Source organism: Sarcophilus harrisii, chromosome 4, assembly GCF_902635505.1.
Source record: "Sarcophilus harrisii chromosome 4, mSarHar1.11, whole genome shotgun sequence".
Lineage (NCBI taxonomy): Eukaryota > Metazoa > Chordata > Mammalia > Dasyuromorphia > Dasyuridae > Sarcophilus > Sarcophilus harrisii.
Window position 1 is genome coordinate 390540869 of NC_045429.1, and position 22038 is coordinate 390562906.

The window sequence follows — 22038 nt, forward strand, 5'->3', positions numbered from 1 at the left end:
CCAAAGCATAAATGTTTATGTTGACACTTAACAACTAAATTCTTAGGAGTCAATAAGTGTCAGCTTCAGTCTAATCCTGGTCATAAGGGAACAACTTCAAAGACAAAATTCCTCAATAATTGCCAGAGTAAGATGTGTCATTTGAAGATCCTAGAGTTAGGGCTGAAAGGACCTTAAAGGTATCTAGTTCAACCCTCTCATTTTATAGATAAGAAAACTAAAGACCAGAGAGCTACAAAGAGAGTTGCTAATGGGTTTATGGGTGGAAGTAATGGCAGAATTGGTTTTCAAAGACGAATCCTTTGGTTCTAAATCCAGCCTCTTTCTGAGGTACCACCTTGTTTCTTCTTGGGCTACAGTTTTCCATTTATTTCTCTGGTTACCACAAGGCTAATTCTGAATCCCAAGGGCTGACGAGTCAGTCCACCTTTCCATCTAGACAGGATGTCAGGGAGGGGACCCCTCCTTCTTCTAATTCAAGGGAAGCTTTTCTTGTATGTGTTTTTCTTTCTTTTTCTTTTTTTTTTCTTTTCTTTTCTTTTTTTTTTTTTTTTGAGTTGAGTCAGTTGTTAAATATTTGCCAGCACAGACCTGTACATAACCAAATAAAATAAGGTACAGAATCCAAAATGGAAGTCATGTTCACAGAAAAATTTCTCCTCTAGTCCTTGCCAGACTCAGCAAAGTCCTCAAACCCAACTTAGCACTCAAATTAAAAACTAGCTAGTAATTCACAGAGGGAGTGTGCTAATCAGGGAAAGAATTTGATTAATCACAGCATACCTACACTGATTATAACCTGAAAAAAGCAAGCCACTTAGACCTGGGTATCCTGACTGCCTTAGAGGATTAATGCTTTCTGTGTATCTGAGATTTTTCCATTTGAAGGCTATCAAGGACATCTGTATAGTTTATTCTTCTCTTCTAGGATCATCCTGGAATTAGAAGAGCCAGCTTCCAATCATAACGGGGGGCAACTCCTCTTTGGCCTTGATGGTTACCTGTATATATTCACTGGGGATGGTGGACAAGCTGGAGACCCCTTTGGCAAGTTTGGAAATGCTCAGAACAAGTAAGCTGGGGGAGGGGGGGGAGGAGGGGAGGGACTTTACCCTTAGTGCTCATTTGGGTGGGGCGGCAGCCAAAATGAGGAATGTTTTTGGGACTTAGAGACCCAAGGCTCTTTCAGCTTGTTGTAGGTATGAAGTCAAGGTGTACTGCTTAGTGACCCTTCACTGCATGGGGTGTAGAAGCCCCATTTAACTTCTTTTCAGAGTTCAAATTCCAGGTTTCCACAGGGTGCCTTGCTTGATTATTTCAGTTTTTGAATTCCTATAGCACCTTCTACTAGAGAATAAATTTTATTTTATATATCTCTAAGCTAGTCAGGTTCCTCAGGGCCAAGACTCATAACTTCCCTGACTTTCTTCAAGATTCAGCTCAAATTCCACCTTCTTCAGGAAGCCTTTCTCATCTTCCTTTTGAGGCTCCAAAGTTGTTAGTACCTTCTTCTCTAAGGTTACCTGCTGCAGAAATATATATGTACATATATATACACCCCCCCACATATATATATGTACATATATATATATATATATATATATATATATATATATATATATATATATATATCTTGTATGTATCTAATTATTGATAAGTTGTCTTCTCCATGAGCCAGCTCTTTGAGAAGAGGGACTGTGGTCTTGCCTTTCTTTGTACTTCCAGGCTTTAGCACAATGTCTGACATAAGTAAATCCTTAACAAATGCTTGTTATCTGACTATTGACTTGAGAAGTTGGATAAAAATTAACTTTCATCTTGAATGCAGTTGGAAGAATGGGGCCCTCCATTCTTTGTGTGTGTATATATATATATATATATATATATATATATATATATATATATATTTGTTGTTGTTGTTGTTGTTATTGAGGCAACTGGGATTAAGTGACTTGCCCAGGGTCATACAACTAGGAAGTGTTAAGTGTCTGATCCAGATTTTAACTCAGGTCCTCCTGACTTCAGGGCTGGTGCTCTATCTGCTGCACCTCCTAGCTGCCCATCTTTTATATATTCTTAATACCTCAGTGAGATTGAGAGGTAGCATTATTTATTTCTCAGGTGAAGAGACTGAGTACTAAAAAGGGGGATACCTTGCCCAGGATTACATAGTGAAATCAGGGGCAAATGTATCATGTGTGAAATTCAACAAAAGTAGATTGAGTAACATATCCTGTGAGCAAGATAACTGTTAACAGGACATGAATCTGCTAATAAAGGGGACAGTGACTTGCCTCACGTAAGCCAAAGTCTCTAGCAAAAGAAAAGCTCCCTTTTTATAGTTTTGGAGAATACAGAACAAAGGACAGGACTTTGTAGGCAGGAAACAAGTTATGATTGGTTTATGGTTTGCAGAGTTGGAAAATCAGGGGTAAGGACAACATGATTGGTTAAAGTGGAGAAATAAGAAACAATTTGATTGAAAACTATAATTGACGGGCTTGCAACAACCTTGTTTTCCTTCCTGTGGCTAAGAAAAGTTCATCCTTTGAGTTGTTCTACAAAGTTAGAGATAGTAGGTAGCACAAACAAACATCCTTGAAAGATAGTTGGTGTTATAAAGAGACTAAACCAGACTTCCTGGGGTCCGCCTGCATTTCCCTAAGAACAGTAGATTTCTATGAGGCAAGAATAGGAATGTGATAAATGAGAACTGGATTTCTGAACTTAACTCATCATAGCTGAATTTCTACAAAAAGTTTAGAGACAAAGAACCGTGACTTAGGTAGTTATAAGAAAAATTAATTAATTATAAACAGAATTAATAAAAAAAGATAGAGAATTAATATCATCTTATTCCATGGTAACAGTGAAATAGTTTCATTTTTGTCTTTGCATCTTCATCACAGGATCTTACACACAGTAGGTACTTAATAAATATTTAAGAAACTATTCTTTGATCTTCAGCATGTACAATCCTAACATGTTGCACGGATTGAAACGTAGCAGAAAACAGAATGTATGTTCCTAGCGAGTCTTTTCAAGCAATCTGATTGTGCCGTACCATAGGCTGCCACAAAATGTCTGTTAGGCAAGCAAAGCAAACACTCTAACTAGGACAAGGGGAATGGTACTTTGTCTCTGGGTGCCAAAATGTATAAGGTCCTGAAATCATTTGTACTCCCCTAACAGGTAGAAACAATAAGCTAAGCTCTGAGAAAGAAGAACTGGTTAAAATGAGAAGTGATCAGATAATGTGTGTCTTTTCCAGAACTCCTTCTGCTATCTCACTCTGTTCTACTCCTTCCCCCAGTAATGGCTGTCTCAGGGGTCTAGTGTTCCACCTCTCACCCAACCCCTTCCCAGTTCTGAGTCTCCCTTCCTTTCTGCCCTTAGCAGGGCTTTATAGTCCAGAGTCTGACGTCTCTCCCAACTGTGCTGGTCTAGGTCCCTAGGCCTGGTCTGCAGCATCTGCCCAATCCCAGAAATTGTACTCACTCTTGTTATGATTCTACAGTCATTGGTTCAATGCTGACTCTTCTCCCTCCCTCTTTGCTTTTTTTTTCTTTCAGGAGTTCTCTGCTGGGAAAAGTGTTGAGAATAGATGTAAACCGGCCAGTCTCAGATAAGAAGCTTTATCGCATCCCTCCAGATAACCCCTTTGTCTCTGAGCCTGGGGCTCACCCGGCTATCTATGCCTACGGGGTCAGGAACATGTGGCGCTGTGCCGTGGATCGGGGTGACCCCGGCACCCAGAAGGGCCGCGGCCGGATATTCTGTGGCGATGTTGGCCAGAACAGATTTGAAGAGGTGGACCTCATTGTGAAAGGAGGGAACTACGGCTGGAGAGCCAAGGAGGGCTTTGAATGCTATGACATTAAACTCTGTCATAACACCTCTTTAAGTAAGCAAGAAAGTCTGAGATTTGGGAGGATGAGGGTTGGGAGCGAGAGACACAAGGAGAGTCAGAGAGCCTTGGAGCTGGGAAGACCTGGATTCAAATTCTACCATGGGCACACATAAAGTACTGCTTGGGTTTCCTTCCATCATGCTCTTCTGATAAAATCAGAGGCCGTGTGTGTGTGTGTGTGTGTGTGAGTGTTAGTGAGAGAGAGAGAGAGACAGAGACAGAGAGAGATAGAGAGACAGACAGAGACAGAGAGAGAGACAGAGACAGAGAGACAGACAGACACAGACATACAGAAAGAGATAGAGCAAGAGAGACAGAGACAGAGACAGAGAGAGACAGACAGAGATAGAGAAAGTGAGAGACACACAGAGAGACAGAGAGAGAGAGAGACAGAGAGAGACAGACAGATAAGACAGAGAGAGCAAAAGAGACACACAGAGACAGAGAGAGAGTGACAGAGAGAGAGAGACAGAGACAGAGACACAGAGACAGCTAGATCGGAGACAGACAGAGGAAGACAGAGAGACACAGAGAGAGACAGATAGACAGACAGAGACAGAGAGATACAGAGACAGAGACAGAGAGGGAGGAAAGAAGGGAGGGAGGGAGAGAAGAGGCAAAGGGAAGAGAGGGTCATGTAAAAAGCTTGAAATAAAAGCATGTCTGAATTCAATATTCCTAGCTCTTCTGGGTGTTCTCCATTTATCCTTCTACTTTGCTTTTGGATGTTTGAAACAGGCTTCATTAGCCTGAGTAGAAAAACCAGTCTCTTGCCCAGAATCCTTCTTTCACCAAGCTTCCAGAAGTAAATCACAATTTCACTGAATCAGTCTCATCCGGTAGTTAATAGGTTCTTTTTCCTTTCCTGGGTGCTCTTGACCCAGCTTGTGACAATCTCTTGCTAAAAATGTGTATTTCTAATTCTTTTGCTATGTTAAGTACCGTACCTTTCTGTATTTTGAGGTCACTCTTGTAACCTTGCATGCCAATCATTAGAAGGATTTGCTCATCTTTACCACTACCAGGCTTGCTGCTTCCTGTAATGCAGTAGTTTTAAAAAACACTTTCAAAGCTGCTTCTCTCCTCCCCCCACAACCATCTGTCAGTTTTTTCTACATCTTCTATCAGTTCTTGTAGCTGATAAACAAGTGTTACTTCTCCTTTTGTTTCTTGACAGACGACATCCTGCCGATCTATGCTTATGGCCATTTGGTGGGAAAGTCAGTCACCGGAGGATATGTCTACCGGGGGTGTGAATCCCCAAATCTAAATGGCCTCTACATCTTCGGGGACTTTATGAGTGGGTAAGGATTCTTATTTCCTGTGTTATCTTGGGCAAAATTCTTAATCTTCCTGGGACCCAGTTTCTTGTGATGAAAATTCATTGAATTATATATTTTTAAGGACCAGGAGATGATATACCAAGGAGCTTCTGCCAGCTTCCCTTGGGAGTCCTGCTAAAGTTCTACTAATAACTTAGATACATACACAGTCTGTTATATAATGTTCTATCTATCTATCTAACAAGCTGTGTGTTACTTCATAAATGAATAATGATCACTCACATATCTATTGCATATTTACATAAACAAGATAGTCACTGTGTGATTGAATAACTGAGAGGAGATAGGAAGCCACTAATGATTCCTAAGCAGAGGAGTAATATGTTCACATCTGCTCATGAATATCAATTTGGCAGCTGGGTGGAGAGAGAATTGGAAAGGAAAGAGATGACATGTAGGGAGACCAATTAGCTATTAAAATAGTCCAGACAAGAGGTGAGGAAGGTTTGGACTGGAGTGGTTGTGGTGTGAATAAAGAGAAAGAGACTGGATATGAGAGATTGAAGTGTTGGAATCCATAAGACTTGGGAAAGGCTTTAGTGAGAGTAAAAAGTCAAATTTATGACTTCTGGGTTTCAAATATGGGTGACTAGGAAAGACGGTAATATCTTTAATAGATACATGGAAGTTGGGAGAAGAGGTGGATTTAAGGAGGTCTGTTTTAGACATGTTGTATTTAAGATGTCTAAGAACCAGCCACGTGGAAAGGTCCAGCAGACAGCTGGAAATGCAGGACTGAACTGCAGTCAAAAATAAGAACTAGATATGTATAGGTGATTTGGGAATCATCTTCATGGAAATTACAGCTGGAGCCATAGGAGCTGTTGACATCATTATGGAAAGTCCTTCCTGACCTTCCTATGTATTAATGCACTCAATTTCCTTGAATTCTTTTATATTTTCTTTTTATGTACAGATTCTATGCCCACAACACCCTTCCTCCCTTCCCCAAGTGAAATGTAAGCTGCTTGAGGACAGGAACTATTTTTCTTTGGTACCTTTAAGTGCCTACAATAGTGACGTACACAGCCAATGCATAATTAATTATTTGTTGAGAAGGATGTATGAGGAGAAAGAGGAGGAGAGTTAGAATTCAAAATGATCTCAACAAGTTAAAACTTTGGACTGAATTAGATAGATTGATGGAACATTTATGAAGCACATATTATTCCAGACACTGTACTAAAACTATACATATAAGTAAGCAAGAAAGACAATCCCTTTCCTCAAGGAACTTACATCTTAATAAGAGTAAACATATGAGGGGAGCTGGTAGTGAATATTTGTAGCAGTATACCATGCAGATGAATGGCCATGACACAGGGGTGGGGAGAGTCACCTGGATTTGGGCAAGATAAGTTGATGGCGAACTTATCAGGGCCAGGGAACCAACTGGCAGAGTCCAAGATTGTGGCTGGAGGGAGAAAAGACTTAGGAGAAAAGAAAATGATGGTAGACTTCTTACTTATTCAATGGTGTGAGTTGTTCTTAAGTCTGTTTTTTTTTTACTTTCATCCCCCTCAGGCTTGGCTTCCATTCTTTCAGGAGCCTGATCCCAAAAGTAAAAGATGAGTTCTTAAAAAAGAACTGATTCCTGTCGGAGGTAGACCTCTTTCCTGGTTCTTTGCTTTGAAACTTGCTCTCTGGGATAGGCAGTTCTAATTTTTGTTAGGAAGCTGCTTGGCTTCTAGCTATGAGGAACTCCAATAAAAATAGTTCTATAAATCATTTATTATTTTTTAAATTTGTTTTTATAGCTCCTTTGCATTTGCTTTCACTTAGCTCTTTCTGTGTTAAATTGTAACCTGAATCCAAAACTTCAAAGTTTAAATTTAGAAAACCTGGAATCATGAGTAAACTCTAAAATAAGAGGTGCCATATGATCACAGATTCTAGAACTGGAAGTTGGCGCCAGGAACTGTCTAGCCCAACTGGTACCTGAACGAAAATCCTCTCTACAACAACCAACTTGTGGTTTTACACCCTCTCTCTCAAAGACCTCATATGAAGGAAGGAGCCCAATACCTTCAGAAGCAATCCTTTCACTTTGGAAAGTCTAAATGTAAATACGTTTTACTTTCATGGAAGCTAAATAAAATTCTTTTTAACTTCCATTCACTATTCCTACATATCCTTTGAGGTCAAACTGAATAGGTAGAAACCCTTTTCCAAACAGTGACAGTTCTTAAATACTTGAAAATAGCTATGATAAATAGATGATTAATAGATATATAGACAGCCAGACCAACAGATAGGAAAGAAGGAAGGAAGGAAGCAATGAAGGAAGGAAGGAAGAAAGGGAGGGAAGGAGAGAAGGAGGTAGGGATGAAGGAGAGAGAGAGCGAGAGAGGGAGGGAGGAAAAGAAAGAAGGAACATCTATGAAGTACTTATTATGCTAGATATTCTGCTAAGCCCTGGAGATAGTGTGTGTGTGTGTGTGTGTGTGTGTGTGTGTGTGTGTGTGTGTATGATGTGATATAAGTGTGTACAAATGTATGTATGTATCTATATAAACACATACATATATATGTAATATTCCTGTCCTCAAGGAGCTTACAGTCTAATTTATAAAGCAGACCTGGAAAGTGTATATAAGAGAACATGTGATAGTCTGGAATGGTGAGGGCTAAACAGTGTGGAGAAATTCTAATTTCAGGCAAGATGGTGAAAGCTCTTTTACTACACCTAAAGGAACCATAGATAAAGTCCAAGATTGAGGCAGTGGGGTAGGAGAAAGGATGATGGCCAGAGTATAGGCAGCATAATGAGATGACCAGGAAGTGATTATAAAATAAAGCTTAACAGGGATAAATGTAAAATTTGACATGAGCACAAAAGAGTCAGTTATACAAGTATACAGGGGAGGTATAGTTAAATAACCATTCATACAAAAAAAGTTTTGGGAGTAGTAGTTGGCTGCATACATAATGTGAAGCAATTGTAATATGATATCTCAGCCAAAAAAGCATTGAAAACTCAGTATGTCCTAAACAGAATTCAATATTTTCCTCACCAAATTAACTTTACTTTTGAACTTTCTATTTTTTTTTTTTTTGAGGGAATCACCATCCTTCCAGTCACCTAGCTTCATAACCTGAGTCATTCTTGACTCCTCATCCTTCTTCACACCACTTATCTAATAGCTGACAGCTCTTTTGTGTTCTTCCTCCACATCTCTTGTATTTTTTCTCTTCTCCACCTAGTCACCATCCTCAGCCAGGCTTTTATCAGCTGTCTCCTGCAGTTTTCTAATTAGTGTCCATTCCAATCCATCCTCTTGACAATTGTCAAAGTATTACTCTTCAATTACAAATTTATCATATCATTCCTTTAGTAAATGACTATAACTCCTTATAGACTCTATGATTAAATTCAAACTGATCAGCATTTACAACTTTTATCAATCTGATTCCAATGTACCTTTCCTGGATGGATATGTTATTATCCATTATGCATCTTTGTTCCTGCTAAACCAAACTTCAAGATGTTCTTTGCACATAATATTCTATTTCCTGTCTGTGTTTTTTCACCAGCTGAGTCCCATGCCTGGCATGTAGTCCCTTAATATATCCATTTCTTCAAATCCCTAGCTTCCTGCTACTTCAGATCAAATGTCACCTCCTGTGTGATTTCTTTTCTGATCCCTCCAGCTGCCAGTTCCTTTTCAAGATTAACTTATATGTGTTTTGGACATATTTATGTGTTTATATGTTGCCTTTTCCTTTAGAATATAAATGTTTTGAGTTCAAGGACAGTTTCATTTATCCAATTATTTATTTGTATTTCTAACATCCACCACATAGTAGATTATTAATATGTTTGTTGATTGATTGAAGTTTCAAAAAGATAGATTTCAATTTTATGTAAGAGAAAACTTGCTAACAAGCAGAGTCATCCAAAATGGGCATGGCTTGCTTTAGAAGGTGGGTTCCTATTCATTGGATAGTGTTTGGAATATTATAGGAGGAATCTCATTCATTTATAGGTAACACTAGATGGCCTCTCTAGTCCTAAGATTCTGTGCTTTTTATATGAAAAGAATTCTGCACAGTGGACATATGGATCCCTAAAATATAAGGTTTTGCTTTTCATCTAGTCGACTTATGGCTTTGCAGGAAGATGAGAGAACAAATACATGGAAAAAACAAGACATCTGCATTGGGAACACTAAGACCTGTGCCTTTCCAGGATTGATCAGCACCTACAGCAAGTTCATCATTTCCTTTGCTGAAGATGAAGCAGGTAATAACCTTGACTTATCAGAGCTCTCTGGCTGCCATAGCACCAGGGGCAGAGAATGCTGTAGTTTATATCATATCTACTTATTCATTTACTTAATGTTCTTTCTCAGGGAATGGCCACATCAGATTCTGTGTTTTCCCAAGCCCTAAATCCCTCTGCTGTTGAGAGTTTCTATTTGCTTTCTCCTTTCTTTGATTTTCCTCTTCTCCACGGGAGTTTGCTTTAAGCGCTTCAATCTGGTGACAGGGTAAGGGCCACATAAAATCTTTAGTTTCCTTACATTTGGAGCAATAGGATAGAGGTTCCAATTTTGCCTTTATAATCCAGAATCTGGGACATGAAGACTCTTAAAGAGACTTGTTGCTTGATGAATCTAACAAAAATGTCAACACTCTTTGAAGTACACCAGTAAACTACCCAGCCAACTTTTAAAACTAAAAGTTTCAGATGAACATTTTGTAGCATTAGGTTATTTTGGAAAACTAAACATTTTGAAAGGAAAAAGCCATTGAGTTCCAAACAGAAAACCCAAACATATGAAAAATAAATGGGACCACAGGTTAGCAACCTGATGATCAGTCAATGGAGGGCAGATGATCTAATGCCACAGGCTGTGGTGTAAATCTCTTCCTGAGTACCTCATAGACAAGGAAGCCCTGTGTGCTTGGGGCATCTGTGGGATGCTGTCATGGCTCAATTGCTTAAGCCAATATTCTGGCTTTGGTTGGGCCTGCAGTTGAATCTTAGGAGAAAAACAAGCTATCTTCACAAACAGAACATAAGCAAAGAAAAACATCTTTGGCTGGGGTTTGGTGGAGAGGACTCCCCAGGCTTGTTTACCAAGCCTGGGTGGACCTAGGGAACTTCTGATGAAAACTTGTTCTCAGTGGAGAATTTCTTAAATCTGGACTTCCCATAGGAAGAGAGATAATAAACCAGCCCATCATGTGTAATGAACACTGTCTCCTACCCTCCTGGCAGAGCCATGGCATAGGCCACATTCCAGACAAGACTGACAAGATCAGATTTAATTCAATATATGTGTATTTGGAATTTGGGGGCAGGGGTGGGGAAAGAAGGAGAAACAAAGGGAGACTACTTTTATTCCATCCACATCAACCTAATTATTTAAAACATAGCATGTCCCAAGCTTCACTAGTCTGTGGTTATTTTAATTTATATTTAATTAAAGTAATTTATAATATATTTTATAATATATCCATAAATAAAATAAATAAATTTTATAATACATTTCTAAATAAATAAATATATTTTACAATATATAAATAAAATAGACCAATATATTTATAATATATTCAAATATATTTTATCATATACTTATAAACAAATATATTTTATAGCATATTCATGAATAAATACATTTTATGATATATTTATAAATAAAATAAATAGACCAATATATTTTATAATATATTCATAAATAAAATAAATAAATTATATTTAATTTATATTATTTATAAATATATAGAAATATATAATGCCTAAATTAATACAAATATGTAAATTAAAATATATTTATGTAAATATATTTTAAAATAAACATGCTTAACATATATCATTTATGTTATATAATAGATTTGTATTTATTTAATATGAATAGATTTATATAACATAATATAAATGGTATCACATAATAAATAAATGTAGTAGTATTTATAATAGATAAATATAATATAAATAAATATTTATATCATTGTAGGAGAGACAGCTTGGAATCTTAGATAGAGAGAGAGTCTTGATATTAGGTGAAACATCCTTATTATTGTGCATTCCCAAAGTGGAATGGGTTCCCCAGGGAGATAATATGGCATTTTTCTCTGGCCAGAGGCCAGATGAGTACTTCTTAGGAATATACAAGGAATTATTAATTCCACAACAGGTTGGTTGGGTAGTTTACTGGTGTACTTCAAAGAGTGTTGACATTTTGGTTACATCAATCAAGCAACAAGCCTCTTAAAGAGTCTTCCATTTGCTAGGTTCTGTAGTTAGAAAGACAAAATTGTCATCTAATATCAGGTGTTCTGAGGTTTCTTCCAACTCTTAAATTATTTGATTCTCTGTGGTGTATTGTATGCACACACACACACACACACACACACACTCAGTGTTATAAATGACAACTCTGGTTTTTACATCTACCTTAACTGGATTAAGCGAGGCACACAGGTCAAACTAGGGAGCATATGGGATCAAGCAGGGGGGGATTTTAGAATCAGGAATATCTGGGTTCAAATCCTGCCTTAGATACTTACTCGTGTGAGCTTGAGCAAGTCCCTTAACTTTTATGAACCTCATTTTTCACTTCTTCAAAATTGAAGTTAACAAGAACACTTACTCCCTAGGGTAGCTGTGAGGATCAGGTGAGGTAGACTATGTAACGTATTGTGCAAACCTAAAAGTGCCATATAAATGCTAGTTATTGTTGCTATTATTTCATAAAACATACTTCCAAGATCTCTGTGTTTGAGACAAACCAAGTTGTGAGCCTTTCCCAGGATTGGATATTCCTGCCTCTCTTCCTGGTGGTCCAAAGCACACTGCATTTTCACCTCTTGGAATCCTTATTTTCCTTCTAGGCTCAACTCAGAAGCCAGTCCTTTAGGAGTCTTTCTTTGATTGTCTCCTCCCCATCATCTCCAACTGCTGATGTATGTTTTCATTATCCTTAGTTTTCCTTCTAGTGTCAGCCTCAGACACTAGCTAAGTGACATTGAGTAAGTCACTTAAGTTGTATTTGCCTCAGTTTCTTCAACTATAAAATATGGATAATAATCAGATAATATTAGTAAAAGCCAGTGCTTGGAACATAATAAGTGCTGTATAAATGATAACTATTGAGGGAAGGGACTGTTTTGTTTTTGTTTACCGAGTGAGTAAAGGTTTATTGAATTGAACTATACTGAGATGAAATCTAACATAACATTTCTGAGCCTAGAAAGGCCTCCGGGAGAGACTAGTCTGATTCTTGTTTACTCAGTTACAGACCATGATTTTGCCTCAGTGTTGAGACTTGTGACGAGTGAGACACTTAGTCATATTTTTTGTGTTTACTGACTGGACCTCTTACATGTGCTCTACAGTTTCTGGGACATGTTTTGGATGATTTAGTATCGGCAAAACTAAAATCTTGTGGTCTTGCCTCTTTTTTGTTTGTTTAGGAGAGCTGTATTTTCTGGCCACCTCTTATCCAAGTTCCTATGCCCCACATGGATCCATCTATAAATTTGTTGACCCTTCAAGGTAAGAACTTAATTCTCTTGGGGAATTCCTCTGCCCAAGATCCCAAGATGTTCCCAGAGAATAATTCCTCCCACCTAGGGCCTTTTGATTGAAGATCAGTCAATCTAGAGCCTAGGCTGGAAGATACACAATTTAATTGGTATCAGCAGATGGGCAGCTTGCCAGTTTAGAAACTCTGAAGAATTGTGTATTAAAAAAAAAACTTAATTACAATTTAAAAAAAAGTAGAAACACTAGGAGATACATGTATACATACTCTTTCATAGTAGGAGGCATAAAAAAAAAAAGCCTATTTGGTGAGGCTGTTCAGCCACTTTCTTTATTTGGGAGATTTAGTAAAAGGGACCAGATGTCAGGGATTGGAGAGAATACCTTGATTTGGGGTAACTTTGGAGTCATCCTATATCAGGTCTGTAAGGTTGTTCCCGGTGGTTACTTTCACCAGACCATCTTCATGGGTCTGGAGCCCTCTAGTGAATTTCTTCCTAATATTTAGGTCCAAGATAGTGGAGGCCTTCCTCTGAGGTGGAATCAAACTGAGTGTCTGTTTTTGTTTAATATAGCCCTGAAGGCTGTATTTCTTTGGCCCCTAAGGCTACTATTTCTGGGGGAGGGAGGGTTTCCAAATTCACAGCACACAGGTTTTGTATATATTTCCTACACATTTCCTACCTGTGTTCTTCATAGGCAAGAGACAAAAAGCAATGGATATGGAGGCAGAAAGTCTGAGATCAAATCCAATCTAATGTTATTTGTGACTGGGCAAATCACATAATCTCGCTTGCCTTCAGTTTTCTCATCTGTAAAATGAGGGATTACACCAGATAATTTTTAAGATTCTTTCATACTTGAAATCTATAATGCCAAAATTTGTTAGATTCATATCTGAGTGTCTGCATTAAACTGAATTGAGGATGGAGCAAATTCAAATCTAGAATAATGCTTCCTTAGGAACTTTGGAAATGGGAATAAAACAGTCCTAGAGATGGGACTGCCTGGTTTGGGTTGGGCTAGAATTGACAAGTTTAGGTTCTAACCCCCCTGACTTCTGACAAGCTTTAAATAGTCTCCCCTTTAAGATCTCCCCTCTCTCCCAAAAGAAAAACAAAAATACTTGGTAGTTATCTTTTGGTTATACTGATTGATATTCTATCTAGTTCCATATAGAATGATAGAAAAGTGCTTGCTTCTTCACTTGGAAAGTGAGGAGGACTGGTAACATTTGTGGCAGAGGACTCACCTTTCCAGTTGCAGAAGGCAGGAGAAGGAGGGAGAGGTGGAAGTCTTTATTTAACCTTCTTTTTTGGCAAGTTGGGGTTTTTGGTTTATTTTTTTATTAATTTTTTATTATTATTATAAACTTTGCACTCTCAACAAATGAGCAGGTTTGTTTTTTTTTTTCCCCCAAGAAGTTGTTGGAAATAATCCCGGGGCTTAATGTCCCCAGTTAGGTGATATAGGAGAAGGCAGCATCTCAAAGGGTCTATTTAGGGAGATCTTGTGTATCCTCTGGTATTTCAAAGTATCCCCCATTTGGTTTGCTATTTTCTATCATTCCTGGGTCTGGATTCTATCTCATCCTTATTTTCAAATTTCTACTCTTACCCTGGGGAACTACAAAGAACTAGGGAAAGAATTCTTCTACCTACTTGACAGATCTAGGAATGATTTAAAGATCAGGAAATTGGATTGCTCTGGACTGGGACCCTTAATCCTTTTAATTAATTAATTAATTAAATTATTGATTATCATAATTAATCAACTATATAATTAAATAATTAATGGATGCTTTAAATTTCTACCCTCCTTAACCTTTATTCATTGGGATTAATTTACAAAATTATTCTAAGAGTTGCTGTAAAATGTAACTCAAAAAACTGATGTAAGGCTCTTTTCCAAGTGCTAGAAGGATTCTTATTGTTTTGTGGGTTATCTATCTGGACCATTTGCTCCTTCTTCCTGCTTCATTAACAAAAGCTCTTAGACCAGCCCTAGTCACAAAAGATCATCTCTTCCTACATCCAGATTACTGTCTTTCCTCATTAGAAGACAAATCAATCAGTCATCAATAAAGGTTTATTAGTCATATAGGAAGAATGAAACAATCTTTCCCTATAAGAAGCTTATATTCAAATAGGACGTGAAATTTTTTTTTGTGAGATAGGGGGTGCTGCTGAGCTAACTTGAAGGCAGAACCTTGACAATTCTAGCCTGAGAGGAGGGGGAATGTAGTTAAAATCTTTTGCATAGTGGTTTGTCTTAGATTAGGTGGAAAGTTGGAAGCAATAGTGACTACCTGGCAAATTCCAGCCCCTCCCTCTTCCTCTTACCATGTGACATCACATGAGAGGAACCCCAATCTTTCAGATTCTTTTTTTGAGCTCTATTCAGTGACTTGGAACCAGCTAGAGTAATAATATACATTTAAATTATACTTTAAAGTTAGCAAAGTTTTTTTTTTTTTAATATATTTATACGTTTTGAATCTCATAACAATCTGTGTGAAGTATTATTCTGAATTTTAGATAAACAAAACTCAGAGAAATTAAATACTTGTTCATGATCACACAGCTAGTAAGTTAAAAAAAAGTGAGATTTGAACCCAAGTCTTAGCATGGCTTGTTAAATAGAAATGTTAAAATCCTATTTAAGGGTTATCCAGAGAAGCAAAAGGATGTAGTCAGTAAAATGTTAGACTTGGAGTCAAAGAAGCCTGGATCCATATTCTGCCTCTGAAACTTATGAGTTGTGTGACTTTGAGCAAATCACTTAACCATTCTCAGCCTCAGTTTCCTCGTCTGTAAAATGAGGGGTTTGTACTATATGGCCCTTGAGGGTCAATTCTAACTCTAAATTTATGATTCATGGGGTTTGGTCCTCCTACCATCTGTTTCCTTTTTAAAAATTTTTTAAAATTTATTTTTTTTATTGTAGTAAGTTTATTTATTTTTAATACATACTGCCTTATAAGTCAAGTTGGGAAAGAAAAATCAGAGCAAAAGGGAAAAACGATGGAAGAGATTAAAAAAAAAACAGAAAAAAATAAATTAACATAGCATGTCTTGATTTACATTCAGTCTCCTTAGTTCTTTTTCTGGATGCAGATGGCATTTTCTGTCCGAAGTTTATTGGAGTTGCTTTGGATCACTGAGGCAGTGAGAAGAACTATTATGTCTTTCACAGTTGATTATGGCACATTTTTGTTGTTATTGTGTATAATGTATTCTTGATTCTGCTTGTTTTGCTCAGCATCAGTTCATGTAAATCTAAACCTTTCTATAATCATCTTGTTCATCATTTTTTATAGAACAATAATATTCCATTATTTTCATGTACCACAACTTATTCAGTCATTCCCCAAATGATGGGTATCCAATAGCATCTGTTTCAAAGCTGTATATAAATATCAATAGAATCTAGGGATGTTTTGTATTTTCAGTAATTACACAATCTTCTTCCCCTCTTCTCGCTATTAACTTTGGTAATTCAGAGTTGACTTAGTCAACAAACATTTACTATGTGTCCTAAATGCCAAGCACTGCACTGGGAGGGATACAAGTTCAAAGAATGAAACTGTCTACTAACAGTGAGCTGACGTTCTAATGGAAGATAAAAGTGCATACATAAATATATATAGTGTACATATAAAGTGAATACATATATACAAAGTAATTAAAGTCAAGATAGTTTGGGAGGGAAGGCTGGAGGAGGGAATCTTAGACTTCTTGCAAAAGACACTACTGGAGTTACATTTTAAAGAAAAGGAATTGATGGTTGGGAGGTAAGGAGGAAGTTCATTCCAAGTGATGGGGGATGGCCAATGCACTGGTATAGATATAAAAGTTATGGTGTCATGGGTGAAGAACAGAGAGAAAAGGTCAACTTGGCTGCACCAAAGGGGAAATAACGTTCGGTAAGACTGGAAATAGATATTGGGGCAATGTTGTGAAGGGTTTTAAAAAATTTAGCAATATATTTTATATTTTATTTTTATATTTTATACTTCTTTAAATTTTATTCTATTTTTATTTATTTATGTTTATATTTTATTCAAAATCTGGAGTTCCTCTGTGGCTACTGGTGGCCAGGCTCTCTTATTCCCTTTCCCCAGTTCCCTGTTACTCAGGCTCTCCCTCTTTGTTTTACAGGCGAGCTCCCCCAGGCAAATGCAAATACAAACCAGCACGTGTCAAAACCCAGAGCAAGCTGATTCCCTTCAGACCACTTGCCAGTGAGTTTGTCTTTGAGGTTCTTAATTTGATCACCTAAACACTGGGGGTCCTCAAACTACAGCCTGCTGGCAAGATGCGACAGCTGAGGATGTTTATCCCCCTCACCCAGGGCTATGAAGTTTCTTTATTTAAAGGCCCACAAAACAAAGTTTTTGTTTTTACTATAGTCCGGCCCTCCAACAGTCTGAGGGACAGTGAACTGGCCCCCTATTTTAAAAGTTTGAGGACACCGGAGGGGTCAGAAAAACCTTCTGTGGTGGTTGCCCAGAGATCTGTTTGATCACCTATTTCCCCATGAAATCCTAAATTGCTGAGCACGAAATCACTCTATGATATCTTTGATGATATCTTAAGTTTCTCTGGATGGTTCTCTTACCCCTACCCCAATCCCATGGGAATTTAGTGTGGAGTAGACAGTGTATACAGGATATTGGATTTAGGATTAGGAAAATATGGATTCAAATTTTATCTCGGACATTTATTAGCTGTACATTTATTAGCTGTAGGCAGCTTTAAACCTTTTTTCCTCAGGTTGAGACAAAATCAAGTACCTTCTACTCTTCAAGGGTCAAGGAAAGCAATTGAATCTCTCTTTCACATAATAGGTCCTTACATACTATGCTATGTCAGCTATGCCGTGTCCCCCGATGTCTAAATCCCCTCCAAGACTAAACATCTCCATTTCTCTAAGTAAGCCTCTGGGACTTACTCTCCAGACTGGTTCCTTTTCTGGTGGTCGTTTAAAAATAATAATAACTCACCTATGTAACCCTTTAAAGTTTGCAAAGTACCTTACTTCATTATCTCATAATGTAACCCAAGTAGATAATTTCGGTATCATTCACCCAATTTTACAGACGAGCTATTTGGGGCTCTGAAAACTGCAATGATATTTCCGGTCAATGGCAGAATTGGAACCAAACTCTAGACTCAGTATTCTTATCTATTGTTCTATGCTACTCGTTTGTCAGTATTCTTTCAGAAAGAACAATGATGATTTGTTGGTTAGAATTTGTTGTCAACCTTTATTTTGTCATTAGAAATTAATTTGTTACCTTTCATAACATCTCTGTTTTTGTTAACTTTTTCTTCTATAAATACCATCTAGTAGACTATAAACTCTTTGAAGGCAGAGATTGGGTTGTTTCATTTTTGGTTTTGTGACCCCAGTTCCTGGCAGAGTGCCTGGCACATAATGGCACTTAGTGAATATCTGTGTGGTGAATGAGTAGGAATTCTGCATTCATTCACACATTCATTCATAGAATGGTGATTTATTAAGTATCTTAAATAATTAAAATATTTTTCTTATTGTTTATACTTTTTTGCAATAATAAAATACAAAAAAGTATTTGCAATAAAAAATACAAAATAAAATACAAAAAATGCAAAAATTTTAAAATATTGTTGATATTGAAAGAAATAAAATAAACAAAAGAAACTTTCCAGGGTAACCTTTCCCTGTGAGCATTCAAATAGCTAGGATGCTCCCTTTTAAAGAATTTGGGATAATTGACCTAACAAAAATTGATATGTAAAAAATGAGAAAATCTTGTGATTTTAATAGGTGATATTTTGAATTTTTTTGTTTTGAATTAAAGTTTTGAATAATTTCAATTTTCCATTACTTGTTTATCTTCTCATTCAAATTATTGTTTTTCAGAGACTGTCCTGGAGCTGCTAAAAGAAAAAGCAGAAAGAGCTGCCAGAAAATTGTCCAAAGCAAAATCAGCTTCTAGTACTCCAAATAGGGGCTCTTCTCAGAAAGCTTCCTCTAAGAAGCCAGTTTCCTCTAAAGATACCCAGAAATTGGGTGCCAAGCATAGGCACAAGTCTACATCCAGGAAGAAGCTTCAGACATTTGGCAAACGCCAAACAAGTGCCAGAAGACTGCCCACTAAGTTTCAGGAAAAGAGAATTAGGGCCTAAGAATCAGCAGCACCAGAATCAAGGGCAGCAACATTGAGGCAGGATTGTTAGGAGTCTTCCTTCTGCCTCTTTTTGTCCTGATGGCCAGCAGAAGGATGGGGACCCATTTCAGAGGCTCTGATTCAGTCCCAGCCCCAGCTTAAGAAGTTATGATGTGAATAATTATTGGAGAGCTAGGACTGACATTGAAATCAGTGAGTGTCTTTATTCACCAATGAATCCATGGGTGTTAATTTTGCTACTAACAGACAACAACGGCAATCCATGGTATGCTTTTTTGGAACCCCAAAACTCCCATGACAACTTCAAACTAATAGAAGCCCCTTGAGGTTAGGGGCTTTTCTTTCTTTTTTTCTTTCTTTCTTTCTTTCTTTTTTTGTCTTTATATAGTTAGCACATAAAGGACATGCAAAAAATGTTTTTTGAATTATTTGAATCAAAATGTCTAGGCAAGTATTGAGGAAATTTAAATTCGTTGAGGATAAGATTCCTTTAATTTTTGCCTCTGTATCTTTAGTACCTTGCACAGGGCCTGGCATATAACCAGGTGTTTGATAAATGTTTGTTGATTTTAATTGGTGAATAAAGCAGCATTTCCTCAAACTGACAGATCTTCTGCCTTTTTCTCTTCAATGGTTAGCTAAAAATCTAAAATTCCTTATGAAATCCTTCTAATATTTCTTCTTTAAGTTCAGTTGTAGAAATTTGGATTCTGACACAATAGGAATCTTATGCCTGAAAGCATGGTAGGATGGAAAAATCCCTGGAAATGCTGGTGTTCTGAACCCTTTAGTGAAAAGAGGTTTCGTAAATGTATGTTATAGGACAATTCAGTCAAGATTACTCTGGATATAGGTATATGAACTGAGAATTAACTTTAATTTTTCAAAAGTAAAGGAATGGTCTCAATAAAAAGCAGGGCATCATGAACATCATGCTGTGCATTCTCTTTACACTGAGTAATATATCTAGAGAAAGGAACTGAAAGATTGTCTTTAAACAGTTAGTTTGGAAGCTAGCTGGATAGAAGTGGAATGTTGCTTTTTGGGTAGAGTATCATTTTTTTCCCTTTTTTTTTTTTTTAAAGGAAGATGACAGCAAAGATTGCTGGTGCCAGCTATTCATGTAGGATGTCAGTTTTGTTTTAAAAAAATTCTTCAGCTGTGGAGGGGCCAAAACAAGTACAGCTACTTTATAGCCCCAAGGTTTGAAAAAGTACATTATGGGTTTTTTTAAAATAGTATTTTATTTTTCCACATATATGTAAAGATAGTATACAATATTCATTTTTGTAAGACTTTGTGTTCTAAATTTTTCTCGCTCTCTCCTCACCTCCCCCTGCCCAAGACAATAATCTGATATAGGTTAAATATGTGCAATCTTTTTAAACATATTTCTATATTTGTTATGTTGTGCAAGAAAAATCAGATCAAAAGTGAAAAAAAAAACACAAGAAAGGAAAAAAAATAAACAAAAAGGTGAAAATATTGTGCTTCGATCCACATTCAGTCTCCATAATTTTCTCTGGATGAGAATAGCATTTTTTATCCCAAGTCTATTGGAATTACCCTGAATCACCTCATTCAGAAAAGAGCCAGGTCCATCACATGATCTTATTATTACTGTGTGCAATGTTCTGCTTCTGCTCACTCCCTTAGCATCATTTCACATAAGTCTCTCCAAGCCTTTCTGAAATAAGCCTGCTCATCATTTTTATAGAAAAATGATATTCCATTATCTTCATATACCATAACTCATTCAGCCATTTTCCAACTGATGGGCGTCTATTCAATTTCCAGATCCTTCCCACTACAAAAAGAGCTGTTACAAACATTTTTGCACATGTGGGTTCTTTTTCCTGAAAAAAGTAACATTATATTAAAAGATACTTCGATACCCATATCTTCTTTTTTCTAAATAGAAAGTTTTTGGGGGAGAAGAGCATTGATGGCAGATGATATGATTCATTTATCTTAACAATTTGACAAAATACAGAAAAAGTAAGCACTGTTAGTTGTGCCAATTGAAGAAAATATAACCTAAATACTTATTCTTGTATCTTGGCACCTGAAGATCAGAAATGTTTAAATAATGATTTATTTCCTTTGAGTTCCAGGATACTATTCTTAGTTTTCCTAAAACATGGATGCTAAATAGTAGATAGATACAGGCTCATTTCTGAGAAATTCTGAGTATGGCCCTTGAGAGCAAGCTTTCCCAAACAATGGTCTGTGGAACCCTACCTTTCTTTTTTTTCTTTCTTAAAAACAAAACAAAACAATAATAGCTTTTTATTTTTCAAAATACATGCAAAGATAGTTTTCACTCTTGCAAAACCTTGTGTTCCAAATTTTTCTCCCTCCTACTTCCTCCCTCCCCTCTTTGAACAGCAAGCAATCCAATATAGATACACATGCAATTCTTCTAAACATATTTCCACATTTATCATGCTGCACAAGAAAAATCAGATCAAAAGGGGAAAAATGAGAAAGAAAAAAACAAACAAGCAGACAAACAACAACAAAAAAGTGAAAATCCTATACTGTGATCTGCTTTCCGTCTCCAATCTTTTCTCTAGATACAGATGGCTCTCTCCATCACAAGTCTATTGAAATTGCTTTGAATCATTTCAATGAGGAAAAGAGCCAAGTCTATTTATTCACAGTTGGTCATCACATAATCTTCTTGTTACTATGTACAATGTTCTCTTGGTTCTGCTCATTTCACTTAGCATCAGTTCATCTAAGTTTCTCCAGGTCTCTCTGAAATCATCCTGTTGTTCGTTTATTATAGAACAATAATATTCCATTACATTCATATACCATAACTCATTCAGCCACTCCCCAGCTGATGGGCATCCATTAGTTTCCACTTCCTAGTCACTACATTTTTGCACAATATGGTTTGTTTTCCCTTTTTTGTGATCTCTTTGGGATATAAACCCTTTGGTGGATCAAAGAGTACGCACAATTTTATAGCCCTTTAGACATAGTTCCAAATTGTTCTCCAGAATGGGTGGATCACTTCACAACTCTATCCACAATACATTAGTGTCCCAGTTTTCTCATATTCCCTCCAACATTTAGCATCATCTTTTCTTATCATTTTAGCCAATCTGAG

At 37.0% G+C, this 22038-nt stretch overlaps 1 protein-coding gene across 1 annotated transcript in view; it reads left to right on the forward strand.

Annotated features, from left to right (window-relative positions):
* Positions 1-19845, forward strand: part of HHIPL2 (HHIP like 2) — a 30395-nt gene extending 10550 nt beyond the window's left edge. Inside the window, exons 3-9 of the mRNA XM_003767724.3 lie at positions 929-1072; positions 3573-3904; positions 5088-5214; positions 9351-9496; positions 12676-12757; positions 16906-16988; positions 18653-19845. Coding sequence (XP_003767772.1) covers positions 929-1072; positions 3573-3904; positions 5088-5214; positions 9351-9496; positions 12676-12757; positions 16906-16988; positions 18653-18918 — 1180 coding nt within the window. The 3' untranslated portion in view covers positions 18919-19845. The remainder of the gene's footprint in view (positions 1-928; positions 1073-3572; positions 3905-5087; positions 5215-9350; positions 9497-12675; positions 12758-16905; positions 16989-18652) is intronic.
* The last annotated feature ends 2193 nt before the right edge of the window (positions 19846-22038 follow it).